The sequence below is a fragment of the Crocuta crocuta genome, unplaced genomic scaffold, assembly GCF_008692635.1.
Source record: "Crocuta crocuta isolate KB4526 unplaced genomic scaffold, BGI_CrCroc_1.0 scaffold61, whole genome shotgun sequence".
Lineage (NCBI taxonomy): Eukaryota > Metazoa > Chordata > Mammalia > Carnivora > Hyaenidae > Crocuta > Crocuta crocuta.
The window spans coordinates 7,476,903-7,496,756 of record NW_027528369.1 but is presented as its reverse complement, the minus strand read 5'-3'; the positions used below and the strand labels follow the sequence as shown (position 1 = coordinate 7,496,756).

Genomic DNA, 19,854 nt, shown 5'->3' with positions numbered 1-19,854 from the left:
GGGGGGGGGGCTGGCCCGGGGGGGGGGGGGGGAGCCGCGTGACCGGCCCACGTGGCAGCCGAGGCCCTGGGCGCCCTCGGGAAGTGCAGCTTGTTGGAAGGGAGGGAGTCTGGACAAGGGGGGGCCTGCCCCTGGGGGGGGCCTGGTCACGGGTTCACCGTCACCATCAGTCTAGGGGCGGAAGGGCCACCTTGGGGTTCAGTCCAAGCCAAATTCAATGTCGTCTCGGTCGACTCCCGCCTCAGGCTCTGTGAGCTCTGTCCTCGACTGCGGCTCCTCCTTCTTGGCGATGTTTCCTAGGGGTCAGGAGGGAGGGTAACTGATCCCGGAAGTGTGGTCAGCTCCTCGCTTCTCCCTGCACGTGGGCCTTGGGTCCTCCACGCAGGCTGCCCTTGAGAAAGGAGCCTGTCAGGGGCACCCAGAGGCTCAGTCGGTTAAGCAACCGACTCCTGATTTGGGCTTAGGTCACGATCTCACGGTTCATGAGTTTGAGCCCTGAGCCAGGCTCTGCGCTGACTGCAGAGCTCGCTTGGGATTCTCCCTCTCCCTCTCTCTGCCCCTCCCCTGCTCTTGTGCATCTTCTCTCTCTCAAAATAGATAAATTAAAGAAAAGGCCGTCTGGTCACCAGCTAGCGTCGGGTGAGAACAGGAATTGTCTGGGTTCAGCAGATGCCGAGGACACTTCCTGAACTGACTGTGCCCCACCCCGTTTGCCTGTTATCTGCTTTCCCCAAACATGCAACCCTGGCCGTGCGTGGGCCCCCAGCGCCAGGCCAAGCGGGTATGTCGTCTGTGACTTCACGTGTCCCGCCCGGTGGCCAGGTGCGCTGGACACTCCCTGTGCTGAACCGCCCTGCCCCGCCCGCACCGCCTCACTCCTTAGTCACCAGATCCCGGACCGTTGTGTGGACGACTGCACGCCCAGGCCGGTGGTCACCCTCCTTTTGTCCCACGCTCCCAGCTATGGTGTCCCCGGATCGGCTGGTGATGGGGGCGGGTGACAACACAGGTTCCCTCGCGCCCCTGAGATCCGCGTGGCCTTCAGCAGCCCCGGAGGTGCCCGCCTGCCCGCCCGGGAGCCTGTCCGCCTGCGGCATGTCGGCCCAGCAAGCAGCCCGTAGTGACGTCAGAGCCGTGAACAGACGCGATCTACCACGGTCTCTGTGTCTGTTGCAACTGGCCCTCCAACCCACCGGCTCCCCTCGCTGGGTCTGGGGAAAGCGGTTCGCTTCCCCACCCTCCCAGCCTCGTGGGGTGGCGTTACCTGGGGGAGAGGCGGAAAGTAGGTCACTGCCCCCGTCCTCACTGGAAGGGGGAGGTGCCTCGTCATGGAGCTCCTGAATCAGCGGGCGTGGGGGCCTGGTGTCCCTGCTTCGGGGTTCCAGGTCCCTCTTTGCTGCTGCTTTAAATAGGTCTGCAAAGGGCGTCTCCGCCTTCCTCGGGGCGTCCTTGGGGATCGCGAATATGTTTGAAAGGGCGTCTGGGGTGTTTTCCAGCCCTGGGAGTGAGGTGTAGTCCAGCTCAGGGTCACTGTCGTCGCCCGAGCCCGAGATGGCTGTAACCTTCGGGACGCACACCTGTTAAGAGAGAAAAGATGTGTGAACGTGTCTGCTTTCAGGACGGTCACGGTCAAATGCCCAGTGCTGATTCTGCTCTCCTACTGATAAAATATTCTGTCGTCACATACGATACAGGCGCGGGAGCCCAGCACCCTGGCCTTGCAACGTCGGGCCTCGGGGTGGATGCCCTCGGCCGGCCGGCCCGAGCCCCCGAAGCGGTGCTGAGCTCTCTAGCAAGGCCGCGCTCCTCAGCGGCCCCGTCGGCTGCGCGTGACCACGCTCCCCTCGCCCACCCTGTGCCTGCCACGCCAGCCCTCCCGGGGCTCCCGATGGGCGCTGCTCTGAGCCTCGGCCTCTGGCTGGCATACGCTCGGCCCACATTGGCCCCCTTGGAGATGCGGCCCCCGTGGGGACAGCAGTCTCGTGTGTGTTTCCTTCCTTCGTGACGAGCTTCCACGCGGAGACGGTGTCCTAGGCCTTCCTCTCCCTCAGGCCCCGGTGATGCCGAGCGAGGTGGCTCGGGTGCACCTGGGAGAGCTCCCCATCCTGCCTCGGACACTGCCCTTCCCCGCCTGCGTGTCGCTATAGGACAGACACCCCGGAAGGACAGAGACATGTCGTCAGGTCATTATGTACGAGAAGCAGGTACTAGACGTCGTGACGGAATGTGCCCTCAGGAAGACCTCGCAGGTGCGGGCCGGCCGAGGGCGCAGTGCTGTGGGGCGGGAGCGCCTGGCGGGGCGCCGTCAGTGACAGGACTGGGGCGACATGACATGAGGCTCGTGCGGGAAGGCGGGGCCCGTGACCTCGTCCTGGCCGTCCGGAGGCTCCCCGGCATCCATGTCCTCCAAGTCGGGCAGGTCCTGGAAGGCAGACAGTGCCTGTCACCCGGCGACGCACACGTAGGCAAGGCAGGTGCGCGCGCGGCCCGTGAGCCCGCGTGGTGTGCAAGCACAGTGCGCCGGAGAAACGAGGAAGGACCCGGCGGACAAGTGTGCGTGCTCCCGACACACGCGCATCAGGAGCCCACACCTCAGCAGTGACAGCGACCGAGGTTTGCAGGAATGTCTGTCTACCTCTCGCTCCGCTTCCCTGTGGCATTAGAGACGCTGCCACTTCCTCTGCGGAAAGTGATGGGCCCCAAACCACAGGCACCCCCAGTGTACAAGTTAGTCCCAGGCCTCTGTGCCGTCTGAAGGGAGCATGGCCCGGACCACCCTCCCCAGGAGGCTTTGGTGTCGTCTGTTGCTTCATCTACAGCCCCTGGGGCAGCACGTGAGGCAAGCAGCACGTGTGCGGTTAGATGGTGAGCTCGGCGGCCAGACTGCCTGGTCTTGTATTCCTGCTGTGTGGCCTTGGGCAAGTCACTTAACCTCTCTGTTTCTCAATCCCGTCATCTGCAAAACGGGGATGATAATGGTACCTACCACCTTGTAGAGGTTTGGAAGGTTCAGTCAATCAACACGCCTGCTGTTTAGAACAGTGCCAGGCGGAGTCAGAACCCTAGGAATTGGCCATCTTCACGTGTGTGGCTGCTTCTCCAATTAATCCTGTTTTGTTCCTTAGTATATATAGGCTCAGAGCACTAGAGGCCCACTCTGGACATTGACTGCGCGCAGTTTAACTCTTACTGACCCACATGAAATCGAGGCTTACCAAGGAGGAGGTAGGGGGAGGCACTGCTACGTGCATGGGTTTAAGCTGAGGGGCCCACTCGTGGGCGACGCCAGGGAGCACCAGCTGCCCGCTGGGCGTGAGGCTGACGGGGTGAGAAACGCCTCCCTGCTCCTTACCCCCCACCCCCGAGCACCCTTCCTAGGGATTGTGACAAAATGTGTGAATTCCCACGGTTGCCGTTCCCGAGGGCCAGAGTATTTACGGCAGGTCCCGAAAGGGCGCATCTGGGGGGAGGGGCATCATTCTCAAGGCCACACAGGCCCCCAGGCAGGAGGCCAGGGCGGCCGCGGGCCAGGACGGCGGCATTTGCCGCTGGCTGGACAGCTGTCCGTGGAGGAGCAGAGGCTCCGTGACACGTCACGCTCTCCACAGTTCCACGTGAGGCTGGTGGGACAGGACCGCCGGCGACATGCCCCCCGGGGGGCCTCTGGGCCAGCACCTGTCAGGCTGGAACGTGCGCGTGTGCGAGCCCCCCGGGAGATCGTGTCAGAGGCGGGTCTGCCCCGTAGGTCCGGAGTGAACCTCGCCAGCGTGTGAAGGTCAAGCCCGTCGGCCACAGAGATCGCTTTGGGGACTGAGGGTGCGGAAGGTTTGGACGCGACCTGGCACCAGCGGCGAGGCGGACGCCTCTCTCCAGATGCAGCTCTTTACGTACGTCAATGAAGAGCCGCTCCTTTGCCTCCGCTTTGACGGTTTCCAGATCCTCGTCTCCGGCAAGTCCTGTGCTTAATGCACCGTCCGTGGCCGCAGTCCGGGGGCCCGAGTCTAAGGACAGCAACACAGTTAGTCACCCTGGGGCCGGTTTCACGTGCGGCGGTCAGGCTGACAAGCGCAGGAGCTGGGGGGGGCCAGGCCCTGGGACAGAAGCCGCGAGAACCCCCAGATTAGGACAGGGCTCCGTCTAAAGAGGAGGGAGAGGAAGGAGCCACCCTCTTGCTGGAACTTGGCAGTGACTCCAGGAAGATAAACGTACCAGCCGGTGAGCAGGTGGAATACGCAGGCGCCTGGGAGAAGGGTTTGTGGGGGCCGTTGATTATCAAGGAGATAAAGGCCGGCTGGGGAGAGGCAGGGGAGGCAAGCTGGGGAGGCCAGGGTCACGGCCCTGCCCAGGAGGGGCTGAGCCCACCACCCGCTGGGGCTGCCTGTCCCCGGTCACATCACGAGTGTCAGGGGCGCCCGCTGATAATGTCATTACGCAGGGTGGGGGGCGCGTGGAGCCAGGATGGGCTCCCCTACTCGAGGCTCCCCTCTCCCAGGTCCCCCAGGCCTGATCTGTGGTCCTGCCCTCGGCTCACTCTTCAGGGTCACAGCGGCAGTTAGAGCTCAACGGCTCAACTCCTCTCGTCCCGCTTAGGTCCAGTGTGGCTCAGCCGCAGTGGGCACCAGTCCAGCACGAAGCAAGGAGGCGGGCAGAGGGTTTGTGTGCTTGGTGCTGCGGAGGGGCCGGGCTGGCCCTCTGGATCGTCACTCACTAGGCCCAGCGGTCACGGTCTCCACATGGCCATCCCTGTGGCTTCTCGGATTCCATCCTTGTAATAACTACCATGGTCGGCCTCCCCGCCAGGCCAGCCCTTCCTCCTACACCTCTTGTTCTGTTCATGGCACCGCGGTCTCTGACCCCCCCAGCCACCGGGAGCTCATGGTCAAGGCAGGGGCAGCCTCCTTTTGTTTCCTAAAAAACCATCTGCTTAGGCTTTGCTTTGGGAAAAGGTGAGGCAGGGAAAGAGATGGACGATTATTGGGCGCATCGCTTTCACACCGTGGCAAAGAGACTGTTTTCATTTCGTAGAGGCCGAAACAGGCGCAGAACGGTTTTGGGATGTGCCTGAGGTCACGTAGCTGATGGAAGGCTTGGACGTGGCTTTGATCTCAGGGTGTCTGTGTAGAAACGGTGCTGCCTTGCCTGCGCACAGTGAGTCTTAGTGAACCCTTTGGGTCATTCTCGGAACATCTTCGTGACCACCGGGGGCAGCGGAAGCCCCTCTAGGGACAGGCGGAGGGTGCCGAGATTTCCTCGATGGTCACGGGTGGTGTCCATTCCACTCTCCTTCCGGCTCCCTCTGTCCGGAGATGCGACTTCCGGTTGGAGATGTGGACTCCGGTGGGGTGGGGAGTGACTCAGGCGGCCCACGCTGGCTCCTGAGTGCACGGTGACATCTCAGAATCTGCACAGGAAGGTCAGCAGGGCTGGTCACGTGGTTACCTCTTCATTCTCTCCGACCTTCTGTTATGAGGAAAGATCGTCCGACATAGGAAAGGTGAGTGGAAAAGTAAGTTTTTAGACAAAGGTTTTTATATTTAGATTTGCCTTTCTTGGGGCCGAGTCATTTGAATCAAAGTGGTAGAAGCGTCTCCTTGCTCTGCCAGCCCAGCTCAGTTCTCAGGATGCGCAGGGGGCCCGGAAAGCAAAGGCCGCGGCCCCGCCAAGGGAGGGAGGAATCCGGAATCCGGTGTGGGCTCTGGAGGAGGCCCTGGCTTCAGTCTCCACCACCCCCGCTGGCCGGCTCTCAACCTGGGAGCAAGTTACTTCACCTCTCTGAGCCTCTGTTAACACCTCCATGGAGTGAGGCCAAGATGACAGCATGTACCTCCCAAGGTGGCTGGAAGGCCACCCAGGACCCGGCCTGGGACGCTCTGGCCTCCACCAAGCACCCTCGCGAGTCAGATGACCAGTGGCTCGTGGCTCGCGCCGTGGACCCCGGCCGCCGCCGCGAACCCGCCCTCTTCACAGATCCCCTCTGTCCACTCAGGAAGGTCAGCCTCCCCGTGTGGGCACGCCTGGCCTATGCCTTTCAGACAACGAGGCCTGTCCTGTGTCCACCTGTGGGAAGCCGGAGGAAAAACGGGCCCTTCTGGTACATTCTCTCCAAGGGAACAAGGGCGACCAGGCCGTAGGGCTTACCAGCCCCATCCAGCAAAGCCAGGCCGCGGGCAGACAAAGCAGTCCGAGTGTTTCCTAAGGAAGAGGTTACTCAGAGCAAGTCCAAGCACTCCAGCCTCGTGGCAAAGTCTGAAGAGGGGTGACTGGCATCTGAAGAGGGGTCACCGGCGCCTGAAGAGGGGCGACTGGCATCTGAAGAGGGGTCACCGGCGTCTGAAGAGGGGCGAGCTGAGCACCAGAGAGCAGTGTTTTGTCTCCCTGCCCGAGGCCCTTCAGACCTAACTCTTTCCTGGGAAATTCTTGGGTCTCGGGCGCCAGCAGGGATGGCGTCCCTGAGTTCCCGACGGGGTCAGGTCCACCCCTCCCTGTATCTACCCTCCTTCCTGAAGTGAACTTTTATCTNGGTGACTCGTCCAGGAAGGTCTGCTCTGTTCAGATCCTCTAGGTGGAAAGAGATTGACCCGTGCTGGCCTCTGGGCTGTGGCCCCTGCCCCTGTGGCTGGGGTCCCTGTGTTCTGGGCCAGACCAGCCGAGTTCCCCGACCAGACCCCCAAGGCTGCTCGGGGGGGTTAATGTTCCCTGCCTCTCAAGGCCCCATAGACGGGGCATTTTCCAGGTCCGGCTCACTTCAGCAGGGCCACAGCACAGGGCAGCGGCCTGGGCGAGTCCCGGATTTCTCTGCGAGTCAGCCGGACCCGAGGAGCATGGCCGGCACCTGCCAGGCGGCCTGCTTTGCCCAGATCTGCGTCATCCGCTTCTGTAGCCACAGCCGCGTCCGGCTACCGAGCATGTGAGACGTGGCCGGCACTCCTGAGGAGCTGAAGTCTTAGTTTGTATTTCTCATTCATTTAAAATTTGAAATGGAAGCAGCGTGGGACAACTCATTCTTTTCAGGGCGGCTACATTTCGCTCGAACCACTGAGAAGTTAGCATCTGCATCGGCTGTGCAGGGCAGATACACGCTGGGCTTGGAAGACGCAGCGCCAGTAACAGTATCTCCTTAAGAGTTTTGTATTGTTCGGGGGCGGAGTCGGTTAAGTGTCTGACTCTTGATCGCGGCTCAGGTCGTGATCTCACGGTTCGTGGGTTCGAGCCCCACGTCGGGCTCTGTGCTGACAGCTCAGAGCCTGGAGCCCGCTTGGGATTCTGTCTCTCCTCCCTGCCTCTCCCCTGCTTGTGTGTGCACATGTGCGCCCGCTCTCTCTCAAGATAAACTTTAAAAATAGAATTTTACATTGTTTAATTGATTATCTACGTACTTAATTAAAAATTTTTTTAATTTATTTTTGAGAGAGAGAGTACACATAAGCAGGGGAGGGGCAGAGAGAGAGAGAAAGAGAGGGAGACACAGAATGTGAGGCAGGCTCCAGGCTCTGAGCTGTCAGCACAGATCTGGACGTGGGGCTCTGAGTCATGAGCAGCGAGATCATGACCTGAGCTGAAGCTGGATGCCTGACCGACTGAGCCACCCAGGCGCCGCAAAGGATTATATTTTAGGTATGATGGATTCAAAAAAAGTACAGCTTTAGTGTGTCTCCCATTTCTTTTGCCTTTGTTTACTAGAAAATGCAGTGAGGGCCCCAGTGCGTTCCCACGGGCAGCGCTGCCCCAGAAAATGAGGCCTGTATACTTCATCGTGAAGACTCAGAATCGGGGAGGTGCAGCCCGGGCCCCCCAGGCGCGTGGCTCAGAGGCTGCGGTCCCGGGGGGCGCGTCGGTCCCAGGGGCGCGTCCGTGTGGCTCTCGCTCCTTACCTTCGCAGGCAGCTCCGGGGGCGGCCGGCTCCGGGGCTTCCTCCGGGGGCGCCCCCCCTGGCCCCTGCTCTTCAGTGCCTCCATTGGCCTCCTCCGGCAGCTCCTCTGTGAGACTCGACTCTTCTGGGAAAAGCTCATCCTTGGCCTCGAAGCTCTCCGTGACAAACAGCTCCATTTTCTGCCGCCTTCCTCCCGCCTCACCAGGCTCTTCCGTCCCCTCCACGGTGGCATCCACGTCACCCTTCCCGTCTGGGCAAGAGAAGTCCAAAGGTGAACGGGAGCCCTCCTGGGAGCATGAGGGGGTCTGGGCCTCTCTCGGGGACACGCGGGGACCTGTGAGCGGGGGCTGAGCTCAGGGGACTGTCGGGGACACGGGGATGGTGTCCGTCAATGTGAATCAGCGGAGCTGAGTATCCACAGAGGCCGCTCGCCACATCGTCTGGTGGGTCAGGACGTGGCCTTGAAGAGAACAGCGCGGGAGGCTCTGAGGGGGTGCACACGGGGGCTGTGACGTCTCCCTCTGCTTTCAGATGGCTTGGCCCGACAGGAGTGTGTGTGTGTGTGTGTGTGTGTGTGTGTGTGTGTGTGTGTGTGTGTGTGTGTAAACGGTGAACACCATTCCATCTAAATGGACACAAGACAGCTGTTTTTCTATTCTTGAAGCTTTTCTGGAAATTTGAGAAATACTCAAAGAAGAAGTTTGAAAAAGGAAAAAAAATGCAATAGGAGAATGTCTACTTTATGGACAATATGTTCTGCTAATTCAGAACAGCAGGTAGAAAGCAACGGAATCATGCCTTTGTTCTATAAACACGCGCACATGTTACACGCGTGGGGAAAAGCCAGGAGATGCTCATACAAAACACAGACTGGTTCTTATTACCATTGTTATTACTGGTGCTTTCCTGTTTGCTCTTTTGTAAGTTTATTTATTTATTTTGAGAGAGAAAGAGTGGGAGGGGACAGCTCGGAGCCCGTTTGGGATTCTCTCTCTCTCTCCCTCTCTGACCCTCTCCCTACTCACACTCTTTCTTTCTTTTTTTCTGTCAATACATAAACATTAAAAAAAATAATAAATCCCCAAACTGAAAGACCAAGTTGGCCAGCCCAGATTTCTAGTCTACACGGAGCCCTGAGCGCTTCAGTCCAGGGCGCGCACCTTCCTCCCGGCTGGCTTTCCGCAGTTTTCTCTCCTCTGCCTGCCGCTTCATCATCGCTAGGGCTTCGATGCTGTCGGTGATCTTCTTCCTCTCCCTGCTCTCCCAGTGCTCTCTCTCCTGCCTCTCAGCTGCGAGCCCTCCCCTGGCCCAGGCCTCCGCACAAGCTCTGTCAATGAGGACAAAGAAAAAGACCAGAAATTGCGGAGGTTTCCATTTTCATGGGTTAAAAGTAAATTCAGAACATATGCTGTCTGACCAGACTCGCTCACTTCCCCCAAATCACGCTGAAGGCACATGGAACGTGTGGCCGCAAGGATGCAAGGTAACACGTGTACACGTGTTGGCAAAGCTCTCTCGACGTGCTGTCAAAAGCGGCGGCGACAAAAGAAAAACAGAGAAGTCGGGACTCTGTCGATATTAGAAATGTTTGTCACGCACAGAATACCATAAATGAAGTAAAAAGACAACCCACAGAATGTGGGGAAGTATTTGCAAATCGTACGCCTGCTGAGGGATGTGCATGTAGAATCCATAAGGAACTACGACTCATTAACACAAAGACCGCACGATTGAAAAATAGAAAAAATTTTTTAAATGGAAGGAGAAGCCACAGATGGCCACAGATGGGGAGAAAATATTTAAGGATAACTGGGAAGTGGCTTATATCCCAAACAAACAACTATGCCAAGTCAAAAAAGAAAAGAAAAAAGAAAAGAAACGTGATAAAAAAATAAAACCGGCAGATGACCCAGACACATCACCAAAGAAGACAGGCAGATGGCACAGAAGCTCAGCATCAGGGAATTGCAGATTACAGCGATGAGATCCCATGTCACGCCAATTAGAACAACTGAAGTCCCCAACCACTGGTGCCAGATGCCCCCGAGGACGCTGAGTCACTCGCTGGGATGCGGGCGGGTGCTGCCGCTCGGGAAGGGAGCCTGGCAACTTTAAGACTAAAGTCATCTTCCCAGGGGGCCTGGGGGGGTCATTCGGTTAAGCGTCTGACTTCAGCTCAGGTCATGATTTCATAGTTCGTGGGTTCGAGCCCCACATCGAACAGCTGTGCTGACAGCTCGGAGCCCAGAGCCTGTTTCAGATTCTGTGTCTCTATCTCCACCCCTCCCCTGCTCATACTCTGTCTCTGTCTTTCAAAAATAAATAAATGTTAAAAAATTAAAGATAAAATAAAAACAAATGTAATCTTCCCGTACAAGCCAGCGTCATGCTCCTAAGTATCCACTCAACTGAGATAAAAACAAACGCCCACGCAAAAAGCCACACACGAATGTTGGTCGCAGCACCCTTCACGAGCACCCCAAGTGGAAGCAACCCAAAAGTCCACCAACAGATGGGTAAATACGATGTGGCGTTTCCGGGTGGACTATTACTTTGTGACATTGTTTTGGAACGAATCATTGATCCGTGCTCTGTGGGGATGAGCCTTGAAAGTATTACTCTCAGTGAAAGGAGCCCATCACCAAGACCACATGCGGTGTGATGCCACTTACATGAAACACCCTGAACACAAAGAACCCACAGGGATAGAAAGTGGATTCCTGGTTGCCAGGGCTGGCAGGCAGATGGGGAATGAGGAATATCAGCTAATGAGTAAGGGTTACTTTCAATAAAAATATTCTAGAATTGGTGTGGTGGTGGCTGTACAACTCTGACTATACTAGAAAGCGCTGGGTTGTACACTTTGAACGGGGGAATTGTTCTAGGGGCCGGCCGTACAGCAGCAGGTGACATAAGAGGTGACAATACTCAGTCTGTTAGAGCTGCCCTCTTATGGGGAAAGACAGACCCTAAGGAAGGAAACAGATCTGTCCGAGGCTGATGTGTCTACAGAAAAGAAATCTCGCCCCGGGTGGGGCTCCCACTCTCCTCCTCTGGACCCGGCTCCGCTCACGCCCCATATGTTACGAGGGCTCAGTGGTCATACCGTCCCCGCCTTCCGGATGAGGAACATGAGGCCGGGGAGGTGAGTGAGCCCCTCCGAGGGAACAGAACTCAGGGTGCACCTCCACCCGACTTCCCAGAAGCAGGTGGGTTCGTTTTCTCACCTGGCTGGAGTGGAGGCTCTCGCTTCTATGGGAAACATTTGTTAGTTGGATTTCACTTTGTGAGTTCTAGAACATACTACCAGCAGCCCGTCCTACGGAGGGCTTACTGTAAGAATGACAAGGGACCTAGATTAAAAACACGGGTAAAAGTCGTGCCAATGCATACGGCCGCCCTGGGTTCGATATTCTGAATATAAAAAAGAGTTCTTACGAACCGGTAAGAAAAAGGCCTCTAAAACTCCACCTGCCCGACACACACGGCGAGGACGCCCGACCACACAGCCCAAGATAAAACAAGATACAGTCTTCACTCGTCCGTTAGCCCGGCAAAGACTTCATTCACATGGCTTTGTCTGTTGAAGTTATGAACTGGTACAAACTTTCTAGAAAACAATTAGAGAGTATTTACAAGCACCTTTGAAAAGGCTCAAACCACAGTCTTTAAGCCAATAATATACCTCCTGGAGCTCCACCTTACGGAAATCAGTAGCAGCGAGATCGAGACTCACGTGCAAGGAGTCATCGGGGTTATGAAAAAAAAATCTATAAACTAGTGCTCAAAATAAGGGAATTTCTTTTTTTTAATGTTTTATTTTTGAGAGAGAGAGAAAGAGAGAGACAGCGTGAGCAGGGGAGGGTCAGAGAGAGAGGGAGACACAGAATCCGAAGCAGCTCCAGGCTCCGAGCTGTCAGCACAGAGCCCGACGCGGGGCTCGAACCCATGAACCGTGAGATCATGACCTGAGCTGAAGTCGGACGCTCAAACGACTCAGCACCCCAGGCGCCCTGGGAATTTCTGATTATAAACAGTTATGTGGCCATCAAACTTCTTTCCTAAGAAGATGTGATGATGTGTGAAAATGGTCACAAGTGAGAAATTTGCACACGTGTGCCATTCAGGGTGCTCAACAACTTCGTATTAAAATGTGATCCAAAGGCTTCCCCCTCCTTACCTGTCCTTTGGGAAAACTGGTCTGTCATCCAGATACGTTAGATGTTTGAGTCGAACGGTGACTGTCCTTCGATAGTTAGCAATGTGCTTGGTAACGGGGTTTCCCATCAGATTCAGTACTCGCTGTAAGCATGAGTCAGAGAGGTTACTAAGGGGTGTCCTTTTTAAAAAAAAAAATTTTTTTTTAAATGTTTTTATTTCTGAGAGAGAGAGAGCATGAGCAGGGGAGGGTCAGAGAGAGAGGGAGACACAGAATCTGAAATAGGCCCCAGGCTCTGAGCTGTCAGCACAGAACCCGACGCGGGGCTCGAACCCACGAACTGCGAGATCGTGACCTGAGCCGAAGTCGGACGCTTAACCGACTGAGCCCCCAGGCGCCCCAGGGGTGTCCTTGAAATACTTCACTCGTGCGGTGCCCTGAGAACAAAACGCAACACACGTGCCCGTGCCACCTGCTCGTGGCTTCATCAGGGAAGCCAGAGGGGGTTTCCTCACTTTCGAGCCATCAGAACTGATGACAACGGAGCGGCCCTTTCTTGCACTTGAACTCCAGACCTGAAATCTCACTGTCCTTCCAGAACAGCCTCGGAGAACACGTCCGGAGGCTTTTCCAAGTCAGCAAGGCCATTATTTTGCTCACCCAAGCTCTTTTGCTGACATTAGTCCCCATCCTATTGATCATTCTCTTCCCCAGCCAGCACCCGCTTTAAGAAAGCGTACACAGCGGCCAGGCGGCCAGGAAGCACTGACTTGGGGGAAAGGATGGAAAGTGCTGGAAGCAGTTGGACCGGCGTGGCACTTACCCCCCTCCCCCTCCCCTTACACACCGTCTCCTCCTTTCCTGCCTGTGAAACTCAGAGAAATGAGCAGCCAAAGTAATGTCTGGGAGAACCATTTAAAACGAGTTTGTCTGAACTCGTGAGTTTTCTGATCTAAAGTGGTTTGTGTTACTGATGAAAATAAATATACCGTAAGCTAGTTAACATAGCAGTCCCCAAACTTCGTTCTCATACTGCCTTCTCCATTCTCGTGGTATTTTCAGGCCCCCCACCCCCACCCTGCAGGACTGGGGTGGGGGGCAACACACCCCGGGGCAGGCACTAAGGGGCTGCATCGTGTGTGGAGGTTTAAAAGCGATCACAACGTAACTGTAAAGCAGACCACGTTACCGACTGTGCTGTGTCCCCCTCCCCAAATTCATGTGTTGAGTTTCAAACCCTCAGAATGTGGGCAAATTTGGAGATTGGGCCTTTAAAGAGGTGATTCAGGGGTGCCTGGGTGGCTCAGACGCAAGAGTCTGACTTCGGCTCAGGTCATGATCTCACAGCTCATGGGTTCGAGCCCCGCGTCGGGCTCTGTGGTGACAGCTCAGAGCCTGGAGCCTGCTTCGGATTCTGTGTCTCCCTCTCTCTCTGCCCCTCCCTCACTCATGCTCTGTTTCCGTCTCTCAAAAATACACATTAAAAAAATTTTTTTTTAAATAAAGAGGTGATTCAGATTACGTGAGGTCATTGGGGTGGCCCCTGGTCCAGTGCGACAGGTGTCCTTTAAGAGGGGATTAGGGCACACAGAGAGAGAGGAGCCTGTGACGACATAGCTGTCTACAGGCCACAGAGAGAGGCCTCAGGAGAAGCCAGCCCCGCCGACACCTTGATCCTGGGCTTCTACACAGTCTCCGGACCTTTGTTATGGCCGTTAAGCAAAAGGAAACAAAAAAGTATTAAGCGACACAGCTTTGTATTACTGCTGTGCGCTGGCAAGTCTAAATGTGTCCTTCTTGATCATCTTTTCAGTGGATTGTTCCTGAACTGTGGCTTGCTTACCATTTTTTTAAACCGACCCACTTTTTCCTTACACATCCGTACCTGAAGCAGAGGTCAGAGAACTCAGGGTTTTGGGGTGCGATTTCTAGTACTTTCCTCAGTACATGACAGCATGTACACATGAGAAGGGAAGCCCTTCAGGGTTGCTGGGGGCGAGTCAGAAGCACACAGGGGCTGCCTGGAGGGGATGCCACGGCCCCGAAGATGGGCCATTTGAATATCCAAAATTAAATGACAGCAAGGGTTGAGTCAAATCAGGACTGTGCCATAACCCCCGAATTCATACTGACAGCAGGGAAGAAAAGCCCTTCCTTGTCACCGTTAGTGGTCGCCAGCTTCTTGAGCCCTTTCTCTGAAAATGGATGAATAAAAAGAAAGAACCAGACCTTCCCCCTGGCCCTGTCTGTGTGAACTGCATACTGGGGAGCCACCAGACGAGGGGGTTCCCGGATGCAGAAGCGCGCCGGCTAACGTGGCAGGAGCAAATCAACAAGTGGCCTGGACAATGGCCACCGTGTGGCTCCTGCAGGGATGACTCANAGTGGGGGTGGGGGAGGGCTGAGTGCCCTCTACTGGCCGCAGCAGGCTGACCGCACTGGGGGCCACCAGGCTGTCTTCAGGTTCCACGTGAGAGAGGCCACCCGACAGGACGGGCCCTGTGGTGTGACGCAGCAGCCACACGCCTCCACGTAAAACCCTGGGGCTCGATGGGACCAAGCCTCCGGCTCCATCAGCAATTTACAAGAAATACGGGTCCAGCAGAGCCTGTTAACTGACACCCCGGGGGCGCCATCAACCCAGTCGGGAATGTGGCAAAGTCCTAAAAAAGGAGCCGGTTTTGCTGGCAGACGAGTGGGAGGGGCCCTCGGAGGGTGACTGTACCCATCAAGAGAGGAAGTCCGCATCTGCCAGAGGCCCGCGCTCCGATGTGCGGGGGTGACAGGGGTGTCTGGCATTTAAGCCACTCCGGCTAGAAACCCCAGAGGACGGGCTGGGGGAAGGAAGAGGCCTGAGGAGAGGCGGGAAAAGAGGTTTGGTAGCTGAAGAAGGGCGAGTTTGGAACGTGTGCGCGTTTTACCAAATCAGGCATGCTCTCCAGCACGCTCAGGATTTCCGGATCACTCAGCTTATTGTGGGACAGGTCAAGGACGCACAGTTTCAAACACTCCTTTAGATGCTGAATGTCTTCCACGGTCTCTAAGTGATTGTGGGCCATCTGGAGGGTGTTGAGGACGGGCAGGCAGGCTGGAAGGTGAGTGCGGGCAGCAGAAGTAAGCGACAAAGGTATAAAAACCCTTTCAAACCGCCCCCAGGGGTGAGGGGTAGGTGTCGTGGCCGAGAGGAAGATGCCCCCCCTCCCCCACGGGGCATCTTACAGAGGTTTTCGATGGTCTTGATGTAATTGTTGCTCAGGTTGAGAGCATCCAGTTTCTGGAGAGGCTCTAAGTTCTCGATTTTGTGAAGCAAGTTCACTTGCAGGAAGAGGCAACGCAACTCGGTCTGGGCCTCGAGATTCTCGATTCTCTGTATCCCGTTGCACTCGAGCCAGAGGCAACGCAGCCCCGTGTACTCTTCCAAGTTCTCGATGCGATCAAAACCTGGTGAGAAGGGAGGGGGCGTCAGAGGAGCTGGGGGGAGGGGTCACCCTTGGTTTTGCCTCCCCCCCCCAACAGCCACACCTCCTTCCTGTAGCAACACCAAGGCCACTTGTCTCTGAGGGCCATTTCCCTCCTGGTAGTGCCCCATGGCTTCCTGGGCGGCCAGTCTCAGCCCTTCATTTTTCTGGGCCGGTCGCACTTAGCCAAGCTGAGCCAACTCTGACACCCTGGGAGGTTCTGCTGGCTGCAGTGGAGAGAGGTGGTCCGTGTCCAGCCCTGCAGCCGCCGCCTCCCCTTCATGGCTGGGGGTGGGTGGAGGCGACGAGGGGGGGCCTGTCTGAAATGAGCCAGAGGAAAGCAGGCTGAGCTCAGGAAAGAGACGGGCCCGGGGAAGCTGCACCATGAGCGCAGGGACCCGGCGAAGCCTGAGAGCGAGTGCTAACTGCGGGTCTGGTTTCGCTCCAGGTTTCAGTTTTATGAGGCAAATTTCAGGTGAGAAAACAAACATTTTCTTTAGTAACTCATTGTCAATTTGTAATTCATCATTCATCCGCTCCTGGGGGAGGGAAGCCTTTAAACAGTTATTTCTATTCTTGCCCGAAGGAGTGTTGTTGCTTAAAAACTTACAGCATCGCTGATGGGCCAGAAGGCCTCAGGTAAGCTGTTCCTAGGTTCCCGGCCCTGAGAAACTTCCAGATAATGAATTTGCTTTAGGTGCTAGGTTCGAGGACAATTTGGTCCACGGCCGCAGGAGAGAATCCAGGCACGTCTCCCTCCTAGTGACTGTACCTTCTGACTCTCTCCACGACGTCCAACGTGTTGGGTGCCCTTCTTCCCACCTCCTAAATATGGGTCCCCTGGGATCTGCCTGTGACGTCATCCCATGCCCTGCGACACGTACATTGGGTGCAGAATTTTGGAGGGAGCAACGTGGAAGCCAGAAGACCAGTTAGGAGTCCCTGAATTTCTTTTTTTTTTAATGTTTTATTTATTTCTGAGAGAGAGAGAGGGGCAGTGTGAGCAGGGGAGGGTCAGAGAGAGAGGGAGGTACAGAATTGGAAGCAGGCTCCAGGCTCTGAGCTGTCAGCACAGAGCCCGACGCGGGGCTCGAACCCACGAACCGTGAGATGATGACCTGAGCCGAAGTCAGACGCTTAACCGACTGAGCCCCCCAGGCGCCCCTCCCTGCATTTCTTTAAGGAGTGTGTGCTGCTGGAGCCCTGTGGGCCTTCCTGGAACAGCGTGGCCCGCAGTGGCTGTCCTGTCCCTCAGGACACCAAGGGCATCTTCTCCACATGAGTCTCTGTACAGAAGACTCTAAGTAAAGGTTTACGCACTAAATAGGGAACACACAGAGGACCCATGAAACAGGTCAGCCATTCTGAGCTCAGAGGAAGTGGAAGCCATCCTTCCTCCTCCTCATTGCTGGGAACAGCCCTGTCCATGAACCCCAGCGGGGGTTGATGCGTGATTCTGCACACCAAGCCTGAGCCCTCCGGGACGCCACTTGTCACACCACTCGGGCCCAGAAGCCACCTATCACCCTCATCTTTCAACATGTATCCCGTCCAAGCCCAGTGCTTACCGCTAGGCTGCTGCTCTGAAAAGTCTGTAAGTCCTTTAGAAAATATAAATAAAAGATCTCAACACACTCACCTGGTATTCTGTACAGTCAGTGGCCCCCGTTATAAACACTAGTCAGGGAAGACTTTTCAAAGAAATAGTATTGCTTTGCTGCAAATCTCCACTAAATTCAGCAAGACAGTTTTTATACCTTCTGCCTGACGCGACACAGCTCTACCAGGTCCTTACCTTAAAAAATTTTTTAATGTTTATTTTTGAGAGAGACGGACAGACGGCAAGCAGGGAGGGGCAGAGAGAGAGGGAGACACAGAATCCAAAGCAGCTCCAGGCTCTGAGACATCAGCACAGAGCCTGACGACGTGGGGCTGAAACCCACAAACCACAAGATCATGACCTGAGCTCAAGTCAGGCGCTTAATCAACTGAGCCACCCAGGCGCCCCAGGTCCTTACCTTTAAAGTGTAAATACAGCGTGTCGTTCAATGCTGGGGTAATATAAAGCTTGTGCTGCTTGCAGAGTTTTTGCAGAAAACTTTTAGTCATCCTGTTAAATGTGGAACATGAAAAAGAAATTTGTTGCAATTCGTCATCTGGGAAACATCCCCAAAATTCTTTACCACATCCATTTCTTCCCCAGATTCCAAAATATCCTACCTGCCTGATAACATTTTTTTTTTTGCCTGATTACTATTTTAAGGTTTTTTTTTTTTTTTGATTATGCCCTTTTCAGGGCCTCATCCAATATCATTACTTTCAGCACTCTTAAAAACTGCAGTGTACGTTCTAATAAAAATACTTTCGACAGTGTCATCAAGAACCACCGGTATTTCTCTCTCCGGGTCTGGCATTAAAGTTTAATATGTTGTGGTTAGTTGGGTTATAGAGGCAGCGCCGCCCTGGCTCCGCGATGAATTCTCAGACACCAGCCCAGCTCTTTTATCCCCAGGAGCCTCAGTTTCTTTATTGATACCAAGGGCCGATCACACAGTCTTCCTTCCTCAGTAAATGTACGCCAGAACCGGCAGCAGCAGTGCGTCCGCTTACCTGGGGCCATGGTCTTCCTTGTCGTCTCTCTGCTGTGCTAAGCGACTGTCTGACCGGCTATCACCACTCTGCTTCTGCTTGCTTGGGTAGGATGTGTCACAAGGACCCACGCATGTTTCCTTAGGATCATTTATTGCTGTAAAATAAGAGACTGGTTCTATAGAGGTCAAGAAACGTAGAGAAAATTTGCCCAATTTCAACTTGATTCGTGTCTGTTTTCAGTATGGAACGTGACAGTTTGTAAAGCACCGGTAAGGACCATAGGAAGTTTGTTTCCAGGTGTGTCCTCTATTAAAGCCCTTGTACAAATGTACAAGGACACGTGTGCAAAGATATTCATTTCTGTGTTACTTTGAACAGCCAAAGAGAGTCAACGATGGAAACATCCATCTGTAGCGACTGGTTAAATAAAACAACGGATCAGTATTCTGCCTTGGAAAAGAAGCCACCGGAGCTACATCAATCAGTATGGATAATTCTTGGGGCGCCTGGGTGGCTCAGTGGGTTAGGCATCTGACTTCAGCTCAGGTCATGATCTTGCAGTTCATGGGTTCAAGCCCTGGATCGGGCTCTGTGGTGACAGCTCAGAACCTGGAGCCTGCTTCAGATTCTGTGTCTCCCTCCCTCTCTGCCCCTTCCCCGCTCACACTCCGTCTCTCTCTCAAAAATAAATAAACATTAAAAAAAAGGACAATTCTCAGAAACATGTATGAAATGAAAAAGTAAGTTTCATAATTAGCACAGAAGGACATTCATATGAGTTTAAAACATAGAAACCAATGCTGTGCACTGTTAAGGATGTATTACACAAAGGTGATTGAATCCATACACAATTCTGGAGAAGGGCAGAAGAGAATGAACTGAGTGAGGGCAGGAGGCCAAAAGGAACATCAACTTCATCTGAAATGTCTTATTTCTTACATTTAAGAAAGACTTCAAGCAAAAGTGATACAGTGTTCATCATTTTCAATTCTGAGTGACGGTACACGGGTGCTTGTGATAATGTTCTCTCTTCTTTTTTGAAAAGTTCTCAAAAGAAAAACCACAGGAAAAGAAACAAAAATGGTGGAAATATCTTTGGTAAGACGAGGATGAGCACATTTAAAGGCACTTAATTTTTTTAGCGGTCAATCAAAATTGGCCAGTTCCAGTGCACTTAATCTTTAAGAGCTGCTGGCTGCTGCATCCTGTGTTCCTGCGGTCTGTTGAACCACACTGAACACTCTGTGAGTGGGGCTGTGTCTTACACTCTTCTGTTTCCCACTGTACACAATGACCAGCCACGAGAGGCACCAGATAAGTGCTTGTGGAATAAGGAAAGAGGAGGTACTCCATATACATGACTGATTGATTGCATCAATAACAAGAGCTAGCGTTGACTCATGGCCCACGGTAACACAGAAACCTAATTATGATCATCCCAGCTTACAGATGAGGAGACTGCCTCCAAAGAGAGGTTTAAAGCCTGGGCTGACAGCCATAAAGCCTACTTAGTTGCAGAGTCGAAATCTGTACCCAGCGTGAGTGGCTCCAAAGCCTATCTCTTTCCAGAGCGCTACAAGGCTTCCCTACAGCTCTTGCATACAGGTCTTGCCTGGACAGCTGGGTGCTCAAGACACGTTTGTTGATTGGGTTTAAAAAATGAGATACAGGGGCTCTTAGTGGGTGGCTTAGTTGGTTAAGCGTCCGACTTTTGCTTAGGTCATGATCTCGCGGTTTGTGGGTTCGAGCTCGGCGTCGGGCTCTGTGCTGACGGC

General features: G+C 54.7%; 1 protein-coding gene across 3 annotated transcripts; it reads right to left on the bottom strand.

Moving 5' to 3' along the window:
* Window positions 1-30: 30 nt before the first annotated feature.
* DNAAF1 (dynein axonemal assembly factor 1) lies at window positions 31-18,154 on the bottom strand. Of its 3 annotated transcripts, XM_077754072.1 has the most exons (11): window positions 18,098-18,154; window positions 17,506-17,597; window positions 15,249-15,470; window positions 14,951-15,117; window positions 12,051-12,172; window positions 9,031-9,197; window positions 7,872-8,120; window positions 3,892-4,001; window positions 2,366-2,422; window positions 1,265-1,577; window positions 31-296 (listed from the first exon to the last, which is right to left on the bottom strand). In XM_077754072.1, the coding sequence occupies exons 2-11, from the start codon at window positions 17,594-17,596 to the stop codon at window positions 199-201; spliced, it is 1,596 nt and encodes a 531-aa protein (XP_077610198.1). In that variant the 5' UTR covers window position 17,597; window positions 18,098-18,154; the 3' UTR covers window positions 31-198. The 3 variants fall into 3 exon arrangements, with proteins under 3 accessions (XP_077610198.1, XP_077610201.1, XP_077610199.1); XM_077754075.1 differs by lacking the exon at window positions 1,265-1,577; XM_077754073.1 differs by lacking the exon at window positions 2,366-2,422.
* Window positions 18,155-19,854: the final 1,700 nt, after the last annotated feature.

Bases quoted from the DNA above. Each gene is read 5' to 3' on its own strand.
- DNAAF1 (XM_077754072.1), bottom strand. From the start codon at position 17,596: ATGACTAAAAGTTTTCTGCAAAAACTCTGCAAGCAGCACAAGCTTTAT. The intron at 9,198-12,050 runs GTAAGGAGGGGG...CCTCATTGACAG, and splicing joins CCAGTTTTCCCAAAGGACAG to AGCTTGTGCGGAGGCCTGGG. The intron at 297-1,264 runs GTAACGCCACCC...CCTGACCCCTAG, and splicing joins ACTTTCCGCCTCTCCCCCAG to GAAACATCGCCAAGAAGGAG.